The sequence below is a fragment of the Rhinopithecus bieti genome, unplaced genomic scaffold, assembly GCF_001698545.2.
Source record: "Rhinopithecus bieti isolate Rb0 unplaced genomic scaffold, ASM169854v2 scaffold_36039, whole genome shotgun sequence".
NCBI classification, from domain to species: domain Eukaryota; kingdom Metazoa; phylum Chordata; class Mammalia; order Primates; family Cercopithecidae; genus Rhinopithecus; species Rhinopithecus bieti.
In genome coordinates this window covers 69,233-90,974 of record NW_016815143.1, presented here as the reverse complement: position 1 = coordinate 90,974, position 21,742 = coordinate 69,233, and the positions used below count along the sequence as shown (strand labels likewise).

Below are 21,742 nucleotides of genomic sequence, written 5' to 3'. Positions count from 1 at the left end.
ACAAAAGACGGATTAACAAGAAAAAAAACAAACAGAAGGTTTTTTAACACGTATATTTCATATATACATGGGGAACACCCAGAGAATTAGTAGTTCTTAAAGAGATGGCTTTGAATTACAGCTTATATAGCCTTATTAACAAAGAAGAGTAACTTTTTAGAGAAGCCACAAGACAAAGGAAAAGGATCTTGAGTCTCTATAGGCAGCAAGTTGAGGAAAGACAAACAAATGGCAGAAAAAGGTGAGTTAGCAAAACTTGCCAATATAAATTCCTCTGGAACCATCTCCAGGCTGATGAAAGTCTAAAGCTGTCTAAAGTTGTTAACCTTCACTCTTCCTGGTTGTAGGGAGGGGAGCAGGATACCTTTGTTATTGTAGATTATGTCCAGTTTTTAGACAAATAGAGGGAGGGCAGAAAGCTCTCCTGTGCCTATTTTCTCTTAATTGTCTTCAGCTCAACAATCCTTCTTATTTGGGGGAGGCATATTCTGGTCTCCCACAATCCCAACCCATCAACCTCAAAGAGTCAGAACCCTCACACGCTGAATAAAGACCCCCAGGAGCTCAGATTCAGAATTTGTACCAAAGACCCTCAGTGATTTCAGAGCCCTCATACCCTAAACATAGATCCCTAAATACATCAACTAAAACTTCAGGACACCGACCCTCAAACAGTTCAGAGACTATCACACCCTAAACATAGAGTTCCAAACACCTCAGATTCAAACTCTGGGACATGGAGGCTCAAAAAAAAAATCAAGAACCTCACTCCCTGAAGTTAGATTAATGCAGGAGAAAACAGGTCACAAATGCTCAGAGTTCAAAGACTTTGTATCTTGAACATTTGCCCTAAATACCGTAGGAAAAAACTTGAAAAATAGGTCCTCGATGAGTTCAGAGACCTCTCATTCCAAACTCCAATCCTGAAATGCCTCAAATTCAAACAATGAAAGATAAACCCTCAATGATAATCATAGCCTTCAAACACTGAATGCGGAACCCCCAAATCCCTCAGATTCAGTCTTGGAATGCAGATAGAGAAAACATGAAAGCACAGATACTAAGAGTTCTGAGTACTTACAATCTAAATACTGATCCCAAATGCCTGAGCTTCAGACTTCAAACACAGACCTTCAAAGAGAACTCACACCCTGAACAACTATCTGCAAATACATCAATCTCTACCCTTAGTACGCAAACCCTCACAGAGTTCAAAGGCCTTACATTTTAAACCCAGACTCCAGTACCTCGGACTCAATCTTATTTTTAAAAAGTACTTCAACAAGTCAGGCCTCATATGCTGAACTCAGACTCCCAAATATCTCAGGATTAGTACTTGGAAAACAGATCCCCTAAAATTATAGATATCTCACAGCCTAAACACTGACCAATACCGTATCTTTGACTGAAACTTTGGAACACAGACACTATAAGATTTCAGAGACTTCACACCCTCAACACAAATCTCCTAAAACCACAAACTCCACCCTTGGAAAAAAAAAACCCTCAAAGTATTTGAGACTTCACACTCTGGTTGCTGACTTCCAAACAATTTAGACTAAAAACTTGAAGTACAGACACTCAATGATTTCAGAGACCTAACATATAATCCAGATCCCTTGTTATGTCAGAAAGAGATCTGGGAATACACGTAATCAAAGCACGTCAGAATCTCCAACCCGGAACTCACACCCTCATAGAACACAGGCAAATCTTGGTACTAATACCCTTAGAGCATTGAGAGACCTCACACTCAGATCACAGACCCCAAAATATTTCAGGCTGAAACAATGGAACACAGACAGTTAATAAGTTTGGACACCAGGCCGGGCATGGTGGCTCATCCCAGCACTTTAGGAGGCAAGGGTAGGAGGATCGCTGGAGTCCAGGAGTTCAAGACCAGACCAGGCAACATAGTAAGACCCCGTCTCTACAGAAAAAAAAACATTAGCTGGGCATGGTGGTGCATGCCTGTAGTCCCAGCTACTCTGGGGGCTGAGGAGGGAGGATTGCTTGAGCCTGAGAGTCTGAGGCTGCAGTAAGCCATGATCATGCCACTGCACTTCAGCCTGGCCGACAGAGCAAGACCCTGTCTCAAAAAACAAAACGAAACAAAACAAAAAAACCATAATAAACAAACAAACAAACAAAAAACAAACTTTGGACACCTCTCACTCCCTGATCACAGACCCCTCAGGACCCCTGATTCAAACCTTGGAACACAGACCCTCAAATAATTTAGAGAACTTATGCTCTGAACATAGACTCAGAAACTATTCAGAGGCTTCACACCCTGAACACTGATCCCCACGTACCTCAGATTCAAGCCTAGGGACACAGGCCTCAAAGAATGCAGAGAGCATGCACACATAACACAGAACTCCAAATGCCTCACACTCCAACTTGAGAGACTAAAAATTTCAGACTCCTCTCCCTGAACCCAGACTTCCAAATATCTCAGATTTAAACTTTTATCTGCCAGAGACCCCCAACTGCCTTATATTCACACCTTACAACACAAACCCTAAAAGCTTTCAGAGACCTTTCTCTGCAAACACAGACCCCCAAATATCCCAGATTCAAACCTTTAAATGCAGATTCTCGAAGAGATCACAGACATCACACCCTGAACAGAAATGTCTAAACAACTTAGACAAAAAACTTGGAACCCAGATCTTAAAAGATTTCAAGGACCTAATTCTTTGAATGCAGAGCAAAAATATGTCCAAAATTTGGGAACAAAGCCTAAAATTTCAAAGACTTCGCATGTTGGTCACAGACCCCCAGTTACCTCCAATTCAAACCTTACAATGCAAATACTGAAAAATTTCAGAGACCTTACACTCTGAACACAGAACCACCAGTTACCTTAGAGTTTTGTACTGACCCTGAAAGATTTCAGAGAACAAAAGTACACACACCTAAGTATCTCAGACTCAAAATGTGGAACATACTCCCTTATAGATATCAGCGACCTCACACCCTGAGCATGGATTTCCAAACACCTCAGGTAAAAAACTTGGAACAAAGACCTTGAAAGAATCCACAGACCTCACTTCTTGAACACAGACAGACCCAAATATTATACCTGAGATCCAAATGTGGACTTAGACCCTCCAAAAGTTCAAAGACCATATATCTTGAACCCAGGCTTCCTAATCCCTAAGACTAAAATCTTGGAACAGAAACTGAAAATTTCAAAGCCTTTCAAACTCTGAATGTGGACCCCTAGATAACTCAGGCTTTGGGAAACAGATCCTCTAAAAGTACAGAGACCTCGCACCATGAATTCAGACCTCTAAATATGTGAAACAAACTTTTGGAAACAGAACCCAATAGATTGCAGAAACATCTCACTCTGAACAGAGACCCCCAAATACCTCAGAATCCCAGCACTTTGGGAGGCGGAGGCAGGTGGATCACAAGGTCAGGAGATTGAGACCATACTTGCTAACACGGTGAAACCCAGTCTCTACTAAAAACACAAAAAGTTAGCCGGGCGTGGTGGTGGGCGCCTGTAGTCCCAGCTACTAGGGAGGCTGTGGCGGGGGAATGGTGTGAACCCGGGAGGCAGAGGTTGCAGTGAGTCGAGATGGCGCCACTGCACTCCAGCCTGGGCGACAGTGCGAGACTCCGTCTCAAAACAAAAACAAAGATACCAAAAGATTTGAGAGGCCTCACATCATGAACATAGACCCACAATGACTGTAGATTAAAACCTTACAACACCAGTCCTCAGAGACCTCACACTTGTGAACAAAGATCACCGAATACTACAGCTCAGAGCCCAAACCTTGAGTCACAGACCTTAAAGAGTTCGGAGAATTCACACCCTGAATACAGACCTCCAAAACATTCAGAATCAAATCTCAGAACAGAGACTCTCAAGATTTCAGAGACCTCACACTCTAAACATAGATAAAGTATTCAGAGGCCTTATGGTCTCAACGCTCATCCTGCATAACTCAGATTCAAACCTAGGGATTCACAAATGGTAAATATAATAGATGATTATTCTCCTGAATTCTTTAAAATATGTTTTATGCTTAAAAAAGTAAAATGTATAACATTGTCTGATGGGGTTTTCAGTGTATACAGATGTAATACATAAGACAACTAGAGCTTGAACAAGGGATGGTTAAGAGACCTATAAGGTGGCAAGGTTTCTACATTCCAATTAAAATTACGAAACATTGAGTCTAAGTAGAATGTGGAGAGTTAAGTATATATCTGCCTCTCTGTAAGGGAGATAGAAGAAATGCACCAGGGTGGAGTTTGGCAGCAGTCATTCCTAGAGTGACTACTAAAAAAACTACAGTTGACCCTCCGTATTTGCAGGTTCTGCATTCTCGAATTCTACCAACTGAGGATAAAAAATATTCAGAAAAAAAAGTTAAAATGATAAAATAATACAAACAAAAGCAATACAGTATAACAACTAGTTATATGGCATTTACATTGTATCAGGTATTACAAGTAAGCTAGAGATGATTTAAAGTATACAGGAGAATGTGTGTAGGTTGTATGCAAATACTATGCTATTTTATATCAGGGATTTGAGCATCTATGAATTTTGGTATCTACAAGGGTCCTGGAACCAATCCTCCACGAATACTGAGGGACGACTGTATGTAAGGATATAGTAAAAAACATAACAGATATATTAAAATGTAATGCTGAAAGTTTTAAATAACCCAAAACAAGGGAGGAAAGGTAAAACAGAGGAATGAAAAACTGACAGAACAAACAGAAAACAAATTATAAAATGGTAGGTCTAAATAAAAATATATCAATAATAAATTTAAATGATCTAAACACACCAATTAAAAGAAATTGTCAAAATGAATTACAAACCATGACCTAACTATATGCTGTCTACAAATACAATGGTATAGGTCGGATAAAAGTAAAAAGATGGCTGGTCTCAGTGTAGAGATACAGACGGCTGGAAAGGGTATCACTTCCATCCTCACAACAAGAAAAATGCTGGGCAAACTTCAAATTAAATACTTTTCTTGAAATCATCAAGGAAATAAGTTTTCTGGAAAAACAAGTAACCTGAAATCTAGAAAGACAAACACCTATAGGGAGACACAGCACCTGAGCATTTGATTATCTGAGACAGATGCCTCTGAATGCCATATACGTCAGCAAGAAAATTAGGGTAGAAACTTCCAAATAACTTGCTAAGGGCTGAGTGTGGGCTAGTGTGAGAGTGTGAGGTCCTGGAGGCTGCAGACATGGTAGTTTTGCACTTGCTTGCAGGCTTTCCCTCTAGCAACTCCAGGAGGTACTGACAGGGAAGGTTGGGAGAATCCTGAGAAGACTAAGGAAGGGTGACAGAAGTCGTTGTTGAAACTCCACTCTGCCCAGTCTCTCAATGCCCCATATAAAACAAAAGCCTTAATTCACAGGCTGAAGAAGACCTATTGCCTGAGGTCACTGGTGCAACCCCACAGCAGTTGGGAGAAAATATGGAAGTCACCATTGAAACTCTGCCCCAGACCCATCTTCTTTAGTTGCTATAGTATGACCAGTGCCTGCAGCTTAAGCCTTTATTTCTGTAAGGGAGATAGGAGAAATGCACCAATGTGGAGTTTGGCAGCAGCTGCTGTGCTTGCCAGCGCCATGCGGGAACTTTCTCTGGATTCTCTGTGTGAGCCTAGTGGTAGCCCTAGGTGAAAAGCCTACAAGAGGGTAACCTCACATGAATAAGTGTTCTGGGAGCTTCACATTCTCATGCTAGCTCACACGAGGTTCCCAGGACTTCATCAAATGTGTGTCTGTGATAGACTGGATTAAGAAAATGTGGCACATATACACCATGGAATACTATGCAGCCATAAAAAAGGATGAGTTTGTGTCCTTTGTAGGGACATGGATGCAGCTGGAAACCATCATTCTTAGCAAACTATCACAAGAAGAGAAAACCAAACACCGCATGTTCTCACTCATAGGTGGGAATTGAACAATGAGATCACCTGGACTCGGGAAGGGGAACATCACACACTGGGGCCTATCATGGGGAGGGGGGAGAGGGGAGGGATTGCATTGGGGAGTTATACATGATATAAATGATGAATTGATGGGTGCTGATGAGTTGATGGGTGCAGCACACCAACATGGCACAAATATACATATGTAACAAACCTGCACGTTATGCACATGTACCCTAGAACTTAAAGTATAATAAAAATAAATAAAAAAAAAAAAGAAGACAACTTTGGAATCTATATTTTAAAAGGTGTATCCAAAAGATAAAAAAATAAAAATAAAATAAAACTTTCTGGGGTTTTTTATTACAGCTTTTGTTTGCTTTCTAATTTTTCATGTTGACCATGTACAGTATTAATTTTTTGAAAGGCAAAAGAAAACTAAATATTTTATTTTTATAAAAATAAAAGCTTTCAGGCCACAGCAAAGGGGGGGGGGGCCCCCCCAAAAAAAAAAAAAAAAATTTATTGTTAATCTAACACACTGGGTTTCCCCGCCCCCCCTTGTAAGCATAAGGCCACAGAAGTCCTGTGGTTTCCTGTCGTGCCTGCCTCTCTCCAGATTTGGTATAGCATTTACCGTATACCTTGGTCCCTCTGATGGGTCAAAAGAAAGTCAGCCAGGTGGCGGTGGCTCACAGCCTGTAATCCCCAGCACTTTGGGAGCTGAGGCCCGGGTGGGATCACTTGAGGTCGGGAAGTTGAGAACCCAGTCTGGCCAACTGGTGAACCCTGTCTCTAACTTAAAAAAAAAAAAAAGGCAGCGTGGTGGTGGGCGCCTGTAATCCCAGTTACTCAGGAGGCCGAAGGCAGGAAATCATTGAACCTGGGGCGTTGCACCCTAACTGGGGTGACCAGAGCAACAACTCTGTCTCAAAAAAAAAAAAAAAAAAAAAAAAGGAAAGAAAAGTCATTAATTTACAGTTTAACCAGCCTTTTTTCTTGGATGGGATAGAAGCAGAAAATTTTTTCAGTGCTCCCGTCTCTGAACTCTTGGTTCATATGGTGGTATAATATTAATATATTTAAGTTTATAGAAAATTGCCAAACTGTTTTCCAGAGTGGCTGTAGAATTTTGCACTCATGTCATTAACATATGAGAGATCTAGTAGTTCTACATCCTTACCCATACTTGGTATTGTCAGTAACTTTTGTTCCAGTGAGTCAAGTAAATGAGTAATGGTATCTTTTGCAGTTTTAATTTTCATTTCTCAAATGGCCAGTGATGTTGTGCATCTTTTCCTGTGCTAATTTTCCATCTGTATGTTCTCTTTGGTTTAGTGACCATGACATTTTCCAACTTACAAATTGGGTTGTGTGTTTTTCTGTTATTGAGTTTAGAGAGTTCTTTAAATTTTATGAATGTAAGGCTTTAGTCAGATAGATGATTCACAAACATTTTCTCCCAGTCTATAGTCGCCTTTTTTTTTAAGTTAGTATTTTATTGCTTTAAGGACGTTGAAGAGGCCTCATGAAAATTTAAACATAGGTAGAATTTTATCATACACATATGTCCTCAAATTATAGCCTAATCCTCCCTACTCTTGCATAATCAGAAGCAATTACCCTAGCTTTGACATTTTAAAGACACCTTGAACAATGAATCAAGTGATTTGAAGTTCTAAGGTCAAAATGCTGAGCAGCAAAAGGCTTGACCTTGTAAAGAAAAGATTATGTCAATTCAACTTAATAATGTTCTATGATAGAAAAACCTTAATGATCAAGAGAAACTAATAATTTTTTATTCTTCAGGCCTAAGTTTGGCTTGTATTTCTATCTTAGAGTCTTATTAATGATTAAGTTGGATGGTTTAGGAATCATACTTCAAGGAACCCAGGGGTTCTATAGAGCAGGGGTCCCCAGCCCCCAGGCCATGAGCCAGTACAGGCCCGTGGCCTGTTAGGAACCGGGCTGGACAGCAGGAGGTGAGTGGTGGGCAAGCCACCATTACCACCTGAGCTCCACCCCCTGTCACATCACTGGTGGCATTAGATTCTCATAGGAGAGCAAACCCTATTGTGAACTATGCATGCAAGGGATCTAGGTTGTGTGCACTCCTTATAAGAATATAGCTAACATATGATGATCTGAGGTGGAACAGTTTCATCTCGAAACCATCTCTCCCTACTCCCCAGACTGTGGAAAAATTATCTTTCACGAAACTGGTCCCTGGTGCCAAAGAGGTTGAGGACGGGTGCTGTAGAGGATTCCCAGAGGCTACCTAAGAAATTGGGAGTGCGGGGATAGAGATGATGAGCCTCTGACTGCTCCTCTCTGGCTTCAAGTGCAGTAGCTCTAATTGTTTTATTATTAGGTTTGGCTACTTTATTTTGTTTAATACCCATTTTTATTTTGAAATAATTTATAAAACAGTTGCAAAGATAATACAGAAACTTCTCATATACTTTTCACTCAGATTCACCTAATGTTAACATCTAATATAACCACAGTACATTTGTCAAAACTAAGAGGTTAACATTGGCAATATACTACTAACTAAATGATAAACTTTATTTGGATTTCATTAATTTTTCCACTAATATCCTTTTAATGTTCTAGGATACCACATTGCATTTAGAGAAGCTTTTCTTTTAATTCTATTAACAGTTTTAAGAGCACAAAGCAAAAGTATCAAATTTTTATGAAGTCTGATTTATCAATTTTTTTCTTTCATGAATTGTGCTTTTGGTGTCATGTCTAAGAATTCATTGATAAACTCAAAGTCTCTTTTATAAAACTTTCTTGAAAAGCTTTATAGTTTTATATTTTATATTTAGATATATGACCCATTTTGTGTTAACTTTTATATATGGTGTGAGGTTTAATAGTGGTTAATTGTCATTGCATATGACCATCCAATTTTCCTCATACCATTTACTGAAGATACTATCCTTTATCTGTAGAACTGCTTTGGCACCTTTGTCAAAAACCAACTGGCCGTACTTGTGTAGGCCAATCTCTGGATCCTATTCTTTTTCATTGATCTATGTGCCTTGATTACTGTCACTTTATAATAATTTTAAAAATCATATTGTTCAGTGTACAGATCTTAGTTTCTAAATACCATTTCTTAATATAAGGAAGCCAGAAACCTGGAGAAATGGTTGATTCTAGAGCAGGTGAACTTGTCTTATCATGCAGTGCCAGGAAGTAACAAAAGCTAAAAAACAAAAACAAAAAAGATGAATGAATGTGATATCAAAAGTGTGTAAGAACCAATCTGAAAGAGGTCCCAATATCTAAGCTAGAACAATTTGAGTCACAAAACACATGGCAAGTGTATTGGAATAGAACTCAAAAAATAAAAAGGAATCCATGAGTCCATACTGATATAAATGAGCAATTTAATAAGTAAATAAATGGAAAAGGGACAGATCTTTCTTATGGAATAATTCCAAACAATAAATGTAGAAGGAATGAATGAAATAGAAAATCATTATTAGAACAGCACAGTGATAATTGCTCTAGGTAAGGTCCATGGATTAATACTAAAATTAGACGCCTACACTTTAAGAAGAAAAAGGTTACTTGCATTGCCTCAAAGTATTTCCCCTCAAATACGCATTAGTTACTGTAGAGATTTATATGCTTCCCCCCAGGAGGTGGAGCTTAACTCTCTTCCCCTTGGGTGTGAGCTAGACTTAGTGATACACTTCTAATGAATAGAATATGAAAGGGGGAAAATAGTAATTTTATAGTGGAGAAACTTGACATACATCATCTAAATCAAGTGATGAAGGTTAATGTCACCAGTAAGAATTCATGTTTATATTATACACCCTCTGATATGATGTGATGAGAAGGGTACTTTATCCCAACAGTATTCTTCCCCCAAATCCATTATCTTAGTCCAATCATGAGACTCTATTAAACTCAAATTGAGGGGCAGTCTAAAAATTACGGGCAAGCACGCTTCAAAACCAGTTAATAAGATTCCTCCAACTTTCTTCCTCTTCTTCAAAATTGCATTAGCCAATCTAATTCATTTCCTTTTCCTTATAAATTTTTGAATCAGCCTGTCTTACATGTACAAGAAGTCCTCCTAGGATTTTGATTAGTATTGTGTTAAATCTATATATCAATTTGTCTTTACTATGTTGGGTTTTCAAATCATGAACATAGCATGTATTTCCACTTACTTAGGTCCTCTTTGACTTTTTTGATCAGTGTCTTATAGTTTTCAGCACACAGATCCTGTACATATTTTGTGAGATTTATATCTAGGCACATCAATGTTTTGACTGTAAATGTTTTCTTAATTTCAGTTTCAAACTGTATGTTGTTTTTGTTTGTTTGCTTTTTTGAGACAGAGGCTCACTTTGTCACCCAGACTGGGGTGCAGTGTGGCACAATCTCGGCTCATTGCAACCTCTGTTTCCTGGGTTCAAGCAATTCTCCTGCCTCAGCCTTCGAAGAAACTAGAACTATAGGTGCGCACCACCATATCTGGCTAATTTTTGTATTTTTAGTGGAGATGGGCGTTTCACCATGTTGGCCAGGCTGGTCTTGGACTCCTGGCCTCAAGTGATTTGCCTGCCTCAGCCGCCTAAAGTGCTGGGATTACAGACTTGAGCCACTATGCCTGGCCCCAACTGTATGTTGTTAATGTATAGAAATCCAATTGATTTTTTGTGTGATGACCTTGTATATTGCTGCATTAGTAAAGTTACTTGTTGGTTCTAATAAGGGTTTTTGTTTTTTTTTTTGGTAGATTTCTTGGAATTTTCTATGTGGTCAATTATGTTGTCTGCAAATAGGGTACTTTTTACTTCTTCCTTTCCAATCTGAATGCCTTGTATTTCTTTTTTCTTGCCTGATTATGCTGGCTAAGACTCCCAGCATGATGTTGAACAGATGTAGTTAGAGTAGAAATCTTTGTCTTGTTTCTGATCTTTGGAGGAAAGCATTCAGTCTTTCACCATCAAATACGATGTTAGCTGTCGGTTTTTTGCAGATCTCTTTACAAATTGAGAAAATTTCCTTCTAGTTCTACTCACTGAGAGTTTTATCATGAATGGATGCTGTATTTTGTCAAATGCTTCTGCATCAATTGATATTATCATATGATTTTCTTCTTTAGACTGTTAATATCAAAGATTAAATTGATTGATTATTGAATATTGAATTCACATTGCATTCCTGGAGTAAACTTCCTATGGTTGTGCTGTATTATTCTTATTGCTAGATTCAATTTGCTAATATTTTGTTGAGGATTCTTACATTTATGTTAGTGACAATCCTAAGAACCCCAAATATTTATGCATCTAATAACAGAGTCACAAAATACATGATGAGAAATACACAAATCTACAATTACAGTCTGAGATTACAATATTTCTTTCCCAATAATTGATAGAACATGTTGGCAGAAAATCAGCAAGGATACAATAGACAATAATCTGAAAGACACAAACCGCCAAGGCTCACTCAGGAAGAAATAGATAACCTGAATAACCCTTTATCTGAATAACCCTTTAAAGAAATTAAAATCATAGCTAAAAATGTTCCCATGAAGAAAACTCCAAGCCTAGGTGGCACCACTGAAGAATTCTACCAAATAATTAAGGAAGAAATAATACCTATTCTATGCAAAATCTTCCAAAATATTGAGGAGGAAAGAATACTTTCCTGCTTATTCTATGAGGCCAGAATTTCTTGACTCCAAAATTGGACAAAGATATTAATAGGAAAGGAAAGTATAAATCAATATCCATGATAAATATACATGCAAAAATTCTAAATAATATTTGAACAAATTAAATCCAGCAGTACATTAAAAGAATAATACACCTTGACTGAATGGAATTTATTTCAGGAATGCAGGCTGTTTTAATACTTGAAAATGAATCAATAAAATTCACCGTATTAATAGCTAAAAAAGAAAAACATATAATTATTTTAATAGATGCAGAATGTTGAAAACTTTTGCCCTATGATCAGGAACAAGACAGAGATTTCCACTTTCCCCACTTGTATTCAACATTGTAATGGAGGTTCTAGGTCGTGTAGTCAGGGAACAAACGTAAGTAAAATGCGTGCAGATTAGGAATGAAGTAAAATCGTCTATTCACAAATAACACAATTGTTCACATAGGAAACATGATAAAATCTAATTAAAACAATGAAAAGTTACTGAAATCAACAACTGAGTTTAGCAAAATTGCATGATACAAGCTCGATATAAAGAATAAGTTGTGTTTATGTCCACTAGCAACAAACAATAAAATTGACATAAAAACAATACCATTTATAATATCATAAAACATGAAAACATCAGGGATAAACCTGAAAAAAGATATGAAAATCTGTACATTGAAAACTACAAAATATTTCTGAGAGAAATTAAGACCTGCATAATTGAAAAACACAAAAAACAAAAGAAAAAAAGACCTACATAAATGAAGAGATATATCTTGTTCACGGGTCTGAAGACTCGATATTGTTAAGATGTCAATTCTCCCCAAATTGATCTATAAATTTGGTGCATTCTCAATCAAAATTACTGAAAGTTTTTTTTGGGGGTAGAAATTGACAAGCTGATTCTATAATTCGTATGGAAATGCAAAGGACCAAGATTAGTCAAAGTAGGATTTCAAGAGTTACTACAAAACTATATCATGATAGTGTGACATTGGCCTAAAGATAAACAAGTAGGTTAGCACAGCACAGAGAGTACAGAAACAAACTCGCACCTATACAAACAACTGATTTTTGGGAAAGGTATCCAGGTAGAGACATAACAACCAGTGAAGGCCAGCGTGACCAACGTACACTCACTAATTACCTATGAGGGGATACGTGCGTAAGAGAAGGCTTGCCCAAGAGAAAGAAGTCCAAAGGCAGATGAGCTTTCTAGCACAAGTGAGAGGCCTGTACCCCATCAGTGAAGACTGAAGTGACAAGCACAACTATAAAATGGGGTTCAGTTGGCACAGAAAGGTGAACCTGGAGGTTTCTGTATAAGGAGAATGGGAAACAAGGGCTTCTCCTTCTGATGGTGGAACTCTCAAGGACAGAATCTTCCTTCCTCTCCACTTGCTTCAGGTGAACTACTCGGAAATGCTGACACTAAGTTATAGCTATCTGAATAGATGTGAGAATGTGTGCAACAACTGAATGGGCATGAGTAGTATTTGAAGGAGTTCACAGGTAGTTGGAATAACAGTTTAAAATAACATACTTTGTCAACCCATGTCAAGATTTCCAGGAACTCTCCTTTGCAATCATGAAAATTGCCTTCATGTTTACCAGTCAGTGTTTAGAAAAATCATCTCACAAAATATTTATATTCATAATATTTATATTCATGCACTTATTGTGGCATACAGTAGGTAAAAGGACACCAGAGGAAAGATCCTCCTCTGACCCACAGCCTCAGTCTTCAGCTCCAGTGGCCTCTGCAGTCTGCAAGCATGCTTCTAAGACTTAGCACATGATGTTTCTTCTGCCAGTCCTGCATTCTGCACATGTGGGCCCTATACCACATCACCTCTCCTGGATGGTGCTCATGGGGTTGCTAAGCTTCTCCTTGAGCTGAGGGATTCAAAGGAACTATTGGATCCATGGGATAGCACAAGGTGAAGAAGCATACATGTTTATGTTTATGATTCAGGCTTAAACCAGAATCGGAAAGATACAGATTTAATTCCAGGCATACCTTGCCAGAGGGTGTTACATTAGACAAGTTGTACATACTCTTGAGCCCCTATTTTTTCATGTAGGATTTTTTTTTCATGAAGAAATGTTTAAGGAATTGGACAGAAAATGATCCATGAGGATGTTTGCGGCAGCATGAATGATCATCTAAAATGATAAATATATGGAAACACATGCGCTAAAATGACAAATAGAAGAGAGGCTTTTAATGAATGCTGGAACTCCAGAGCTGTTTCTTAATTCTCCTCTTTCTGATTTTGTGGATTGTTTATGACCATGAATTACTTGAATAACAATGTTCAAACATATTATTTATCAAAAGTGCAAATTAAAATAGTAGTGTGGTGTTTTCTCCCATCAAATAGCAGAAAACAGTAGGATTAGTCAATTTTTAGTGATTGGATTATTTGTAAGGAGCAGATATCACCTGTGACGTAAAATGAATACAATGAAAGTGACATCTATAATCATCACAATGATACAAACAGGGACTTGGGATCACCTACATATCTTTGATCAGAGTGCTTGCTTCGCACTAATGTTGCCTGAGGATGAGGTTCTCTGGGAAGGCTCATGGTGCTGGGTAAATCTGGATTTCCTTTTCAGTTCAGATCTAAGCTCTCACACAGAAAGGGCCTCACCTGTCCTCTCACTCCTTCACAGCATCCTAGAGAAACTTGATCCTATGCAGAGAACACAGCAGCTGCCAACCGACAGGCACCAAGGTCAGGGAGGCAGCAGACTGCAGATAGCCTTTCCAAGTGATAACAGGAAACACCTAAGAGCTAGTGAAAGCACTTTACCTGAGGAGAAACAGGAGGCTGAGACTAGAGCCCACAGTTTATGCTGATTGCACAGTGTGAGATCTCAGTCTCTCAATAAATCTTTATTTAATCCACATAAAGATCTGAGTAGTAGGAGCAGCTCCTGCTTAGATATAAAAAGTGGTTATCTCTGATTGGTGAGATCAAGGAAGAATTATATATTCACACTTGGCTCTGTATTGACTCTACATCTTACCTGTAGGAGAGAGGGAGAAAAGGAGAGGGAGATCTGGCAATTCTACTTCTGCCATGGGGGATCTTTCTAACTCTCAAAGAATGTGCACTTCTTTAAGGGTAACCTGCAGAATCTGCGAATTGTCCAGGTCCAGGCATGCAAGGACGGAAAGGATACTTTTCCCCCGGGGGCTTAGCGGGGGCGGGAGGGGGTGGACAGGGATGTGCAGGGCAAGCTCCTTTCTGTCCTGCAGGCACCCATCTAACTTTTGCCCGAAGCAGTAACAGTGGGCTTCTGTCCTCCTACCCCCAAACCCCCACACCTTCTTTGACAGCAGAGGATCAGACCACCTAGGCAATGGTGAAGCTCTTTGACGTGCACCAGGTGCAGGAGACCTATGTCCTCTAGCACTGCATTTTATCTGCTGGGTTCCCCTCGGAGAACCACATATCTTTGGAGTCCCAGAACATGCTGGTTGCACAAGAACAAAGCACACTTACTGAGAGGAAGGCTGGTGTTGTGGTAGCTCTACTGAACCTCTCTTTTCTTTTGAGATCATGTTGTACATACACAGTGCTACATAACCAGATGTTTCAAGTTAATGACTTAAAGTGAACAGCACCACTATTACAGGAAATATTATTCACCATGGGTTTTGGTAGTCACCCATATTTCATTTTCAAGTGTGCCATAATTTACTTATATAGCAAGTCCACGACCATGCTATTATAAATTAAGCTGTTTTGGAAGTCCCATGTGTCCAAATTTTTGTTCACATGGTTAAAGAAAAAAAAAAATTCAGTGGTGGTTGTTAAAGCACAGTAAGGAAAACCTTATTTAGAACCGTGGTGATGGGTATAGGGACCATTGCAATGGGATCTTGCAGTAGGGGAGAGAGATTGGGCTCAATACTGAATACAGAACAGGCCAGTGGGAATGTATAGCAAAGGAGCAGTATGACAGTTTGTGGGTGGAAAATTACTAAGAGGAAACATCAGGGGTAAGGGAGATTCTGGCTAAACCCATCTAGCAGGATTCCTGCTGAAGACAGGCCAAGGGAAATCAGACATCACCTGGGGGATGGTGGAAGATGAAGAACCCCATGAGATAGCAAATATGATTAGATATTGAGGATGGAAGGTTCATGCCACATTGACTTAGCAGGGCTCTTCGCTAAAACTGGGTTTTACAAGGAAATGCACAGATGGTTCTAGGAGAAGTTTCAGAAGCCTGACTTAAAAGTTTGGCCAAGCAAAGAATATTTGTCAACATTCAAGACAGTTTCCTTAACATTAAAGTCCTAGAAGTAGAAATGCTGGGTCACAGGATTTTTTATTTTTTGAGACAGGGTCTTGCTCTGTAGCCCAAGCTGGAGTGTAGTGGTGTGATCTTGGCTCACTGCAACCCCAACCTCCTGGGCTCAAGCTATCCTCCCACCTCAGCCTCTCAAGTCTCTGGGACTGCAGGTGGGCACCACCATGCCCAGCTAATTTTTGTATTTTTTTGTAGAGGCAGGGTCTTGCCATGTTGCCCAGGATGGTCTTGAACTCCTGGGCTCAAGCAATCCACCCGCCTCAGCATCCCAAAGTGCTAGGATTACAGGCATGAGCTGCTGCACCTGGCCCGGATTTTTGTGCAAATGTTTAGGCTTATTTATGTATGTGGGTTTATCATCCTTCTTCTTTACATTTTTTTCTGGATTCCTATCATGCTTAAAATGGCTTTGTACTCTCTGAGAACCTAAGCTTTCACACATCTCTGGGAAGACTGAATACCCTCTTGAGGGCCACTGAGGCAGCAGCACTGAGAAAAAATTAAAGGGTAAATTTGCAGGTGAAATGCAGAGCTGGGAACATTCCTAGATCCAGGACAGAACATTTTGCAGGAGGGGCCAGAAGCCAGAGACAAGCCCTTCCCAGGACCAAGCAGGCCCTTCCTCCAGGTGGCACAGAGCCTCTAGGAGGCGGGAGAGGGCTGGAAAGACAACCCACGTGACACCCCCCCATGTTTGGGATTGGCTGGTGGGATTGACAGTGCTGAGGTCTAAATAAGGAGGCAGAAGTAGGTAGGTGCCACTTCTCTTCCCTTCTTCATTCTTCGCCAGGCTCTCTGCTAACTCCAGTCAAGTGTAAGTGAGAACAGGTGTGAATGAGTGAGCCGGCGGGCTTCTGGTGGGTCAGGCACTGTGGTCCCTGGCCTCAGAGAAGGAAGGGCCTTGAGGTTTTCATCCTTCTCTTAGCAGGCAGCTATGCGGCGGGGCAGGGACAGGGGAGGAAGGAGGGCCATGAAGGGGAGGAGGGTCAGCCAAGATGGTGTGAGTTTTGGAGCGGGACACTATCTGAGTCCTGGAGGCATATGAAACTGCCCATAGAGGACGGATGCTGGAGTCCTCATTGGGGACCAGGGAAAGGGTGGGACGGCCCGCGCTTGACAGCGCCCGCCTCAGTGTGCATATTCACTGGAGGTCTTCCCATCAGCCCCTTCACCCACGAGGTGAACTGCCGCGGAGCTGTGAGGGTGTTGTTTGCATTCCAGTTGTCGGGACTCTTTCACCTGAGACTGAGACTCAATGGATGGGTCCACCGATCGTTCCTCCTGGGAGTTTAATGTGAGGAGGAGCTGGTGGGCTTCAGGCGGGTCGGGCAGCACAGTCCGTGGCCTCGGTGGAGGAAGGGCCTCACAGGCGGCGGCACCGCCATGACCTTGTGGTTGTGGCAGGGCTGGGGCGAGGGAGGAAGTTGGGCCACGGAGGGGAGAGGGATCAGATGGAGCGAAACTTGGGGGTACTTTTTGAGGTATCTTTGAGTCCCAGAGGTGCTTGAAACTGCCTACAGAGGACAGTGGGGACCTGGGGAGGAGGGGACCTGGGGTGGCTGAATATTAAAAAATCTCTTCGTAATGGAATTCAGTTATGAAATTAAGTCTCTTTAGGAGAGACCCCATGTTTTGATCTAGGACTTGAAGATCACTTCTCTGCCAAGTTGGCTGTGGAAGAAACAAAGCAGTTTGCAGATAGATTTATTTGATGTGATTGGAAACCAGGCGTAGTTATTATTAACTCAGGACCTATTATGGAAATCTCACAAAATTAAAAAAAAAAATTACAATCAGCAGATGGCCATGGGAAGAGTCGAGTATAATTACTCCTTTTTATTGCAGTCTGCAGTTCACGATCTTCTAGTTGGAGCGATGAGTGCAAGAGTGAGATCAAGATCCAGAGGAAGAGGAGATGGTGAGGAGGCTCCCGATGTGGTTGCATTCGTGGCTGTGAGTACCTTTCAGTATCTTATTTCCATTGGCAGAAATGTGTTTTTCTGAAAGAAAATCGAAAACATTGTTGAACCAATATAGATCTGGTATATAAAGGACTTCCCTGCTGAAAATAGTTGCAAACTAAATCACATTAATGAGATACTGAGCAAGGAGACCTATTTTCTGATATTGTCTGCATATGTATGTTGTTAAGAGTCTGGAAATAGTCCTTATGACTTTCCTATCATGCTTATTAATAAATAATACAGCCCAAAGAAGATGAAGATAGGTTCCAGAATTATCGGTCCTTGCAGGTAACTCCTTAAAGTATTTTCTATATAGGAAGAATAACTTTTCTTAAGAATGCTTATAGAGAGGCTAGGAAAAATCTCTTCAGATTTATTTGTGACTAGCTATCTTCACATAGTATGTAAATTTGTGACTTCTATTGCGGTGGTGTTAATAACAATATTCTATTTGCATCTACTCTCCCCTACATCTCAAAAGCCTGGTGAATCTGAGCAAGAGGAACCACCAACTGACAATCAGGATATTGAACCTGGACGAGAGAGAGAAAGAACACCTCCAATTGAAGGTGAGAAGGGCATGGAGGAGCATTTTGTATTTCATGTATGATGTTATACTAGTAACAGGAATAAATAAACCATCCCCTAAAAGTTGGCTGGAAACCTGTAAGGTAATCCTTTGTAAGGGAATAATGTAGTTTTCAGCTGCCGTAGTCCTTCTTGTGGTAAATTTTCTCTTTGGCATTTTACTTGTCTTATATCTTAAGAGTTCTTTGGCATACTTGGAAAATACAATCCTTGCCAAACTCTATATTAGCAAACAAAAGGAAACTACATTAAATTTAGAAAAAATTGTAAACTGTTTCATGAGTTAAACTTGGTTTTATTGGGATATTATTTTTCTGGGCATACGTCATTGCATTAAAAGTTTGAGCAAACCTAGATATATTATGGTTAGCTCTTACACAGCAATTTTTAGAAAATGTCATAATTCAGAGAAATAAAAATGTGAAATCCTTTTAGTTGCCGTTAAAAGTCTTCAATACTTTTGTCTTTCTGAACCATTATCTATTTGTCATATATTCATTTTTTAACTTTTTACTTAGAAAGGATTTAAAATGTAAGCAAAAGTTATCTAAGTACAGTGAACTCCTGTTTATTCTTCACCTTGATTCACCAATTGCTATAACATTTTGCCACTTATCTTCCTGTTTTTGCCATATTAATATTTTATTGCTGAACCACTTGAGAGTAAGTTTCAAATATCACAACTATTTACTCTGTAAGTAATTCAGTATGTATCTGCTAAAAATATGAATAATCTCTTAAATAACCTCAGAACAATTATCAAATTCAGGAAAATTCGCATTGAGAAAACATCTAATATATAGTCTATTGCAGTTTTGTCAGTTGGCCTAGGAATGTCCTTTATAGGATTTTTTTCCTGATCCAGGATCTAATCAAGACTACTCATTGCATTTAGTTGTCATATCTCTCTGGTCTTCTTTAATCTGGAAGTGTTCCTCAGTCTTTCTTTGCCTATCATGACATTGACAACTAGAATCCAAACCAGTTGTTTTGTAAAATGTTCTTTAATTTGGGTTTGTCTTATGTTAATGTTTTTACAGACATTTTTTTCATTCATTTACTGGGGCTTACTAGGTGCCGGGAAATGTACTAAGTACTGAGGATATAAATGAGAGAATGATTTCTTCCTTGAGCTTGCAATCTAATCAGGGAAATTCATGTAAATAAATACTGCTCTAATGAGTGATTTACAGTAACAGAAGTATATGCAGATCGTGAAAGTGACAACTAAGTTGTCTTAAACAGTCGTAGGAAAAGAAAACTTCCTAGTAGAGATAATATTCTTCCCCATTTTCTAGCAGAAAATTCTAATGCCCATTGCACTCATGCCTCACATTTGTTAGAATATAAGCCTACAAAGCTTTATTTAATAACACTAATTTATAGTTTACTGCTTACTTATATCAATAATTTTTTTATTTATATGAGAACGTAAAGTGGAAGGTGATTGCCAGGAAATGGATCTGGAAAACACTGGGAATGAGCGTGAAGATGGCTCTGATGTAAAAGAGAAGACTCCACCTAATTCGGAGCGTGCTAAGACTAAGGAAGCAGGTACGTTATTCATTTGGAATGGAAGTCATGGGGTTACTCTTTTTCTATAATATACTTTAATAACAAGTCTCACATACAAATATTATTTGAAAGGTAGTTCAGACACCAATTACTTGATTCAAAGACAGTGTCAGGGAAAAAATGAATTAGGTCAAAGCCATGTTGTTGAATTATGAAATATGAAAGTATTATTACTTTGGAGTAGAAATCTTCCGAAACTCAAGGCAAGTGATCAAACACTTTAAAAAGTATATATATTACTTAACATACCCCAGGGCAATTGGGTATCTAAATGACACATAGTGCTGCTTTAAAAAAAAATTTGCCAGAATTGTTTATCACAAATCGCTTTTAGGCACTAACAAGTAAGATAGATCTGTTCACAAATCGCTTTTAGGCACTAACAAGTAAGATAGATCTGTATGTTTTGAGTTTTCCAAGTTGGTTTGTTGTTTTTTTCTTTAAATTGCGAGCTAGACTGAGAAACAGTAGCATTTTCCCTCACATTTTAATGTCATCTATATGGTAGTAGCTTAAATAAACCAGTAAGACTACGTATTTTTTTTTTAACAGGCATATCTGGCCTCCAACCATGTAATTTTTATTATCTAAATCAGGACACTTTTGAGAGGGAAAGGAATACATCAGGTTAACAGGTAGACAAATGGCCACCCTGGTATAAAGAGTCCACATAAAGATTTAACTAGATCAATGAATTATTTTTGCACTTTTGCACAAAAGAGACAAACCAAATGGAATGGCATTCTTTGACCTCTCTTTAGTCAGCTAAACAATTCCTTAGCTAATATATAATTAGTAGAGTGTTTTTAGTCAATACATTTGAGTGACACTGTGTTTGCTTGCTTGTTTTTTGCTTCTTAGAGTTTTTGTTTGATTAAAAAATCAAAACAAAACAAAACTGAAATCAGTGGCTGTTTTTGCCCTCTACTTAAAATTATCTTTAAATGGGCTCATAGCATTTAATCTGTTGACTTGAGAAGCCTTTGTTTCCTCATACCACTAGAGTGATGAATTTTAAAAATTAGTACACATATGCCTGAAAATGTACATTAGCATAGAAGTCTATGCAGTGGTTAGGGTTCTGGTTTTCATTTCATCTTAAAAAACCAAAACTAGTGTTGTTTGTGTGCTTTTAGTATCATCTCAGTAAAGTTCTGCTAGGTAATGAACTCAAATGTTATGTTTATATTTTAGGAGATGGGCAACCATAAATTAAAAAGAAGACAAGCTGAAGCTACACACATGGCTGATGTCACATTGAAAATGTGACTGAAAATTTGAAAATTTTCTCAATAAAGTTTGAGTTTTCTCTGAAGAAGTCATGCGTGTCTTTTGTAAAATTTATTCCTAGGAAATTGATAACTATTGTAAATGGTACCTTTAAAAATTCCTTGTGTTCTGTTTAGAGCTGGTATATATTTTTGTATACTGATTTTGTGTTGGGCAACGTTGCTAAACTTGCTTATTCTGTTGGTTTATCCCTACATCCTTTTGGATTTTCTCCATACACAATCATACCACATGTAAATAATGATAATTCTGTTTTTTCCTTTTGAGGCTTTATACTTCCATTTCTTGTCCTTATGACACTGGCCAGACCCCTCCAGTACAATGTTGATTAGAAGTGATGATGATGTGAATTCTTGTTATATT

General features: G+C 39.0%; 1 protein-coding gene across 3 annotated transcripts; it reads left to right on the top strand.

Moving 5' to 3' along the window:
• Positions 1-16,656: 16,656 nt before the first annotated feature.
• On the top strand, positions 16,657-21,407 carry PAGE4 (PAGE family member 4). 3 transcript variants are annotated; one of them, XM_017852982.1, is made up of 5 exons: positions 16,657-16,713; positions 17,808-17,915; positions 18,408-18,495; positions 19,943-20,068; positions 21,284-21,407. In XM_017852982.1, exons 2-5 carry the CDS (start codon positions 17,838-17,840, stop codon positions 21,298-21,300), a joined length of 309 nt encoding a protein of 102 aa, XP_017708471.1. In that variant the 5' UTR covers positions 16,657-16,713; positions 17,808-17,837; the 3' UTR covers positions 21,301-21,407. The 3 variants fall into 3 exon arrangements, with proteins under 3 accessions (XP_017708471.1, XP_017708470.1, XP_017708469.1); XM_017852981.1 differs by having other exon boundaries at positions 16,699-16,776; XM_017852980.1 differs by lacking the exon at positions 16,657-16,713 and adding an exon at positions 17,156-17,256.
• The last annotated feature ends 335 nt before the right edge of the window (positions 21,408-21,742 follow it).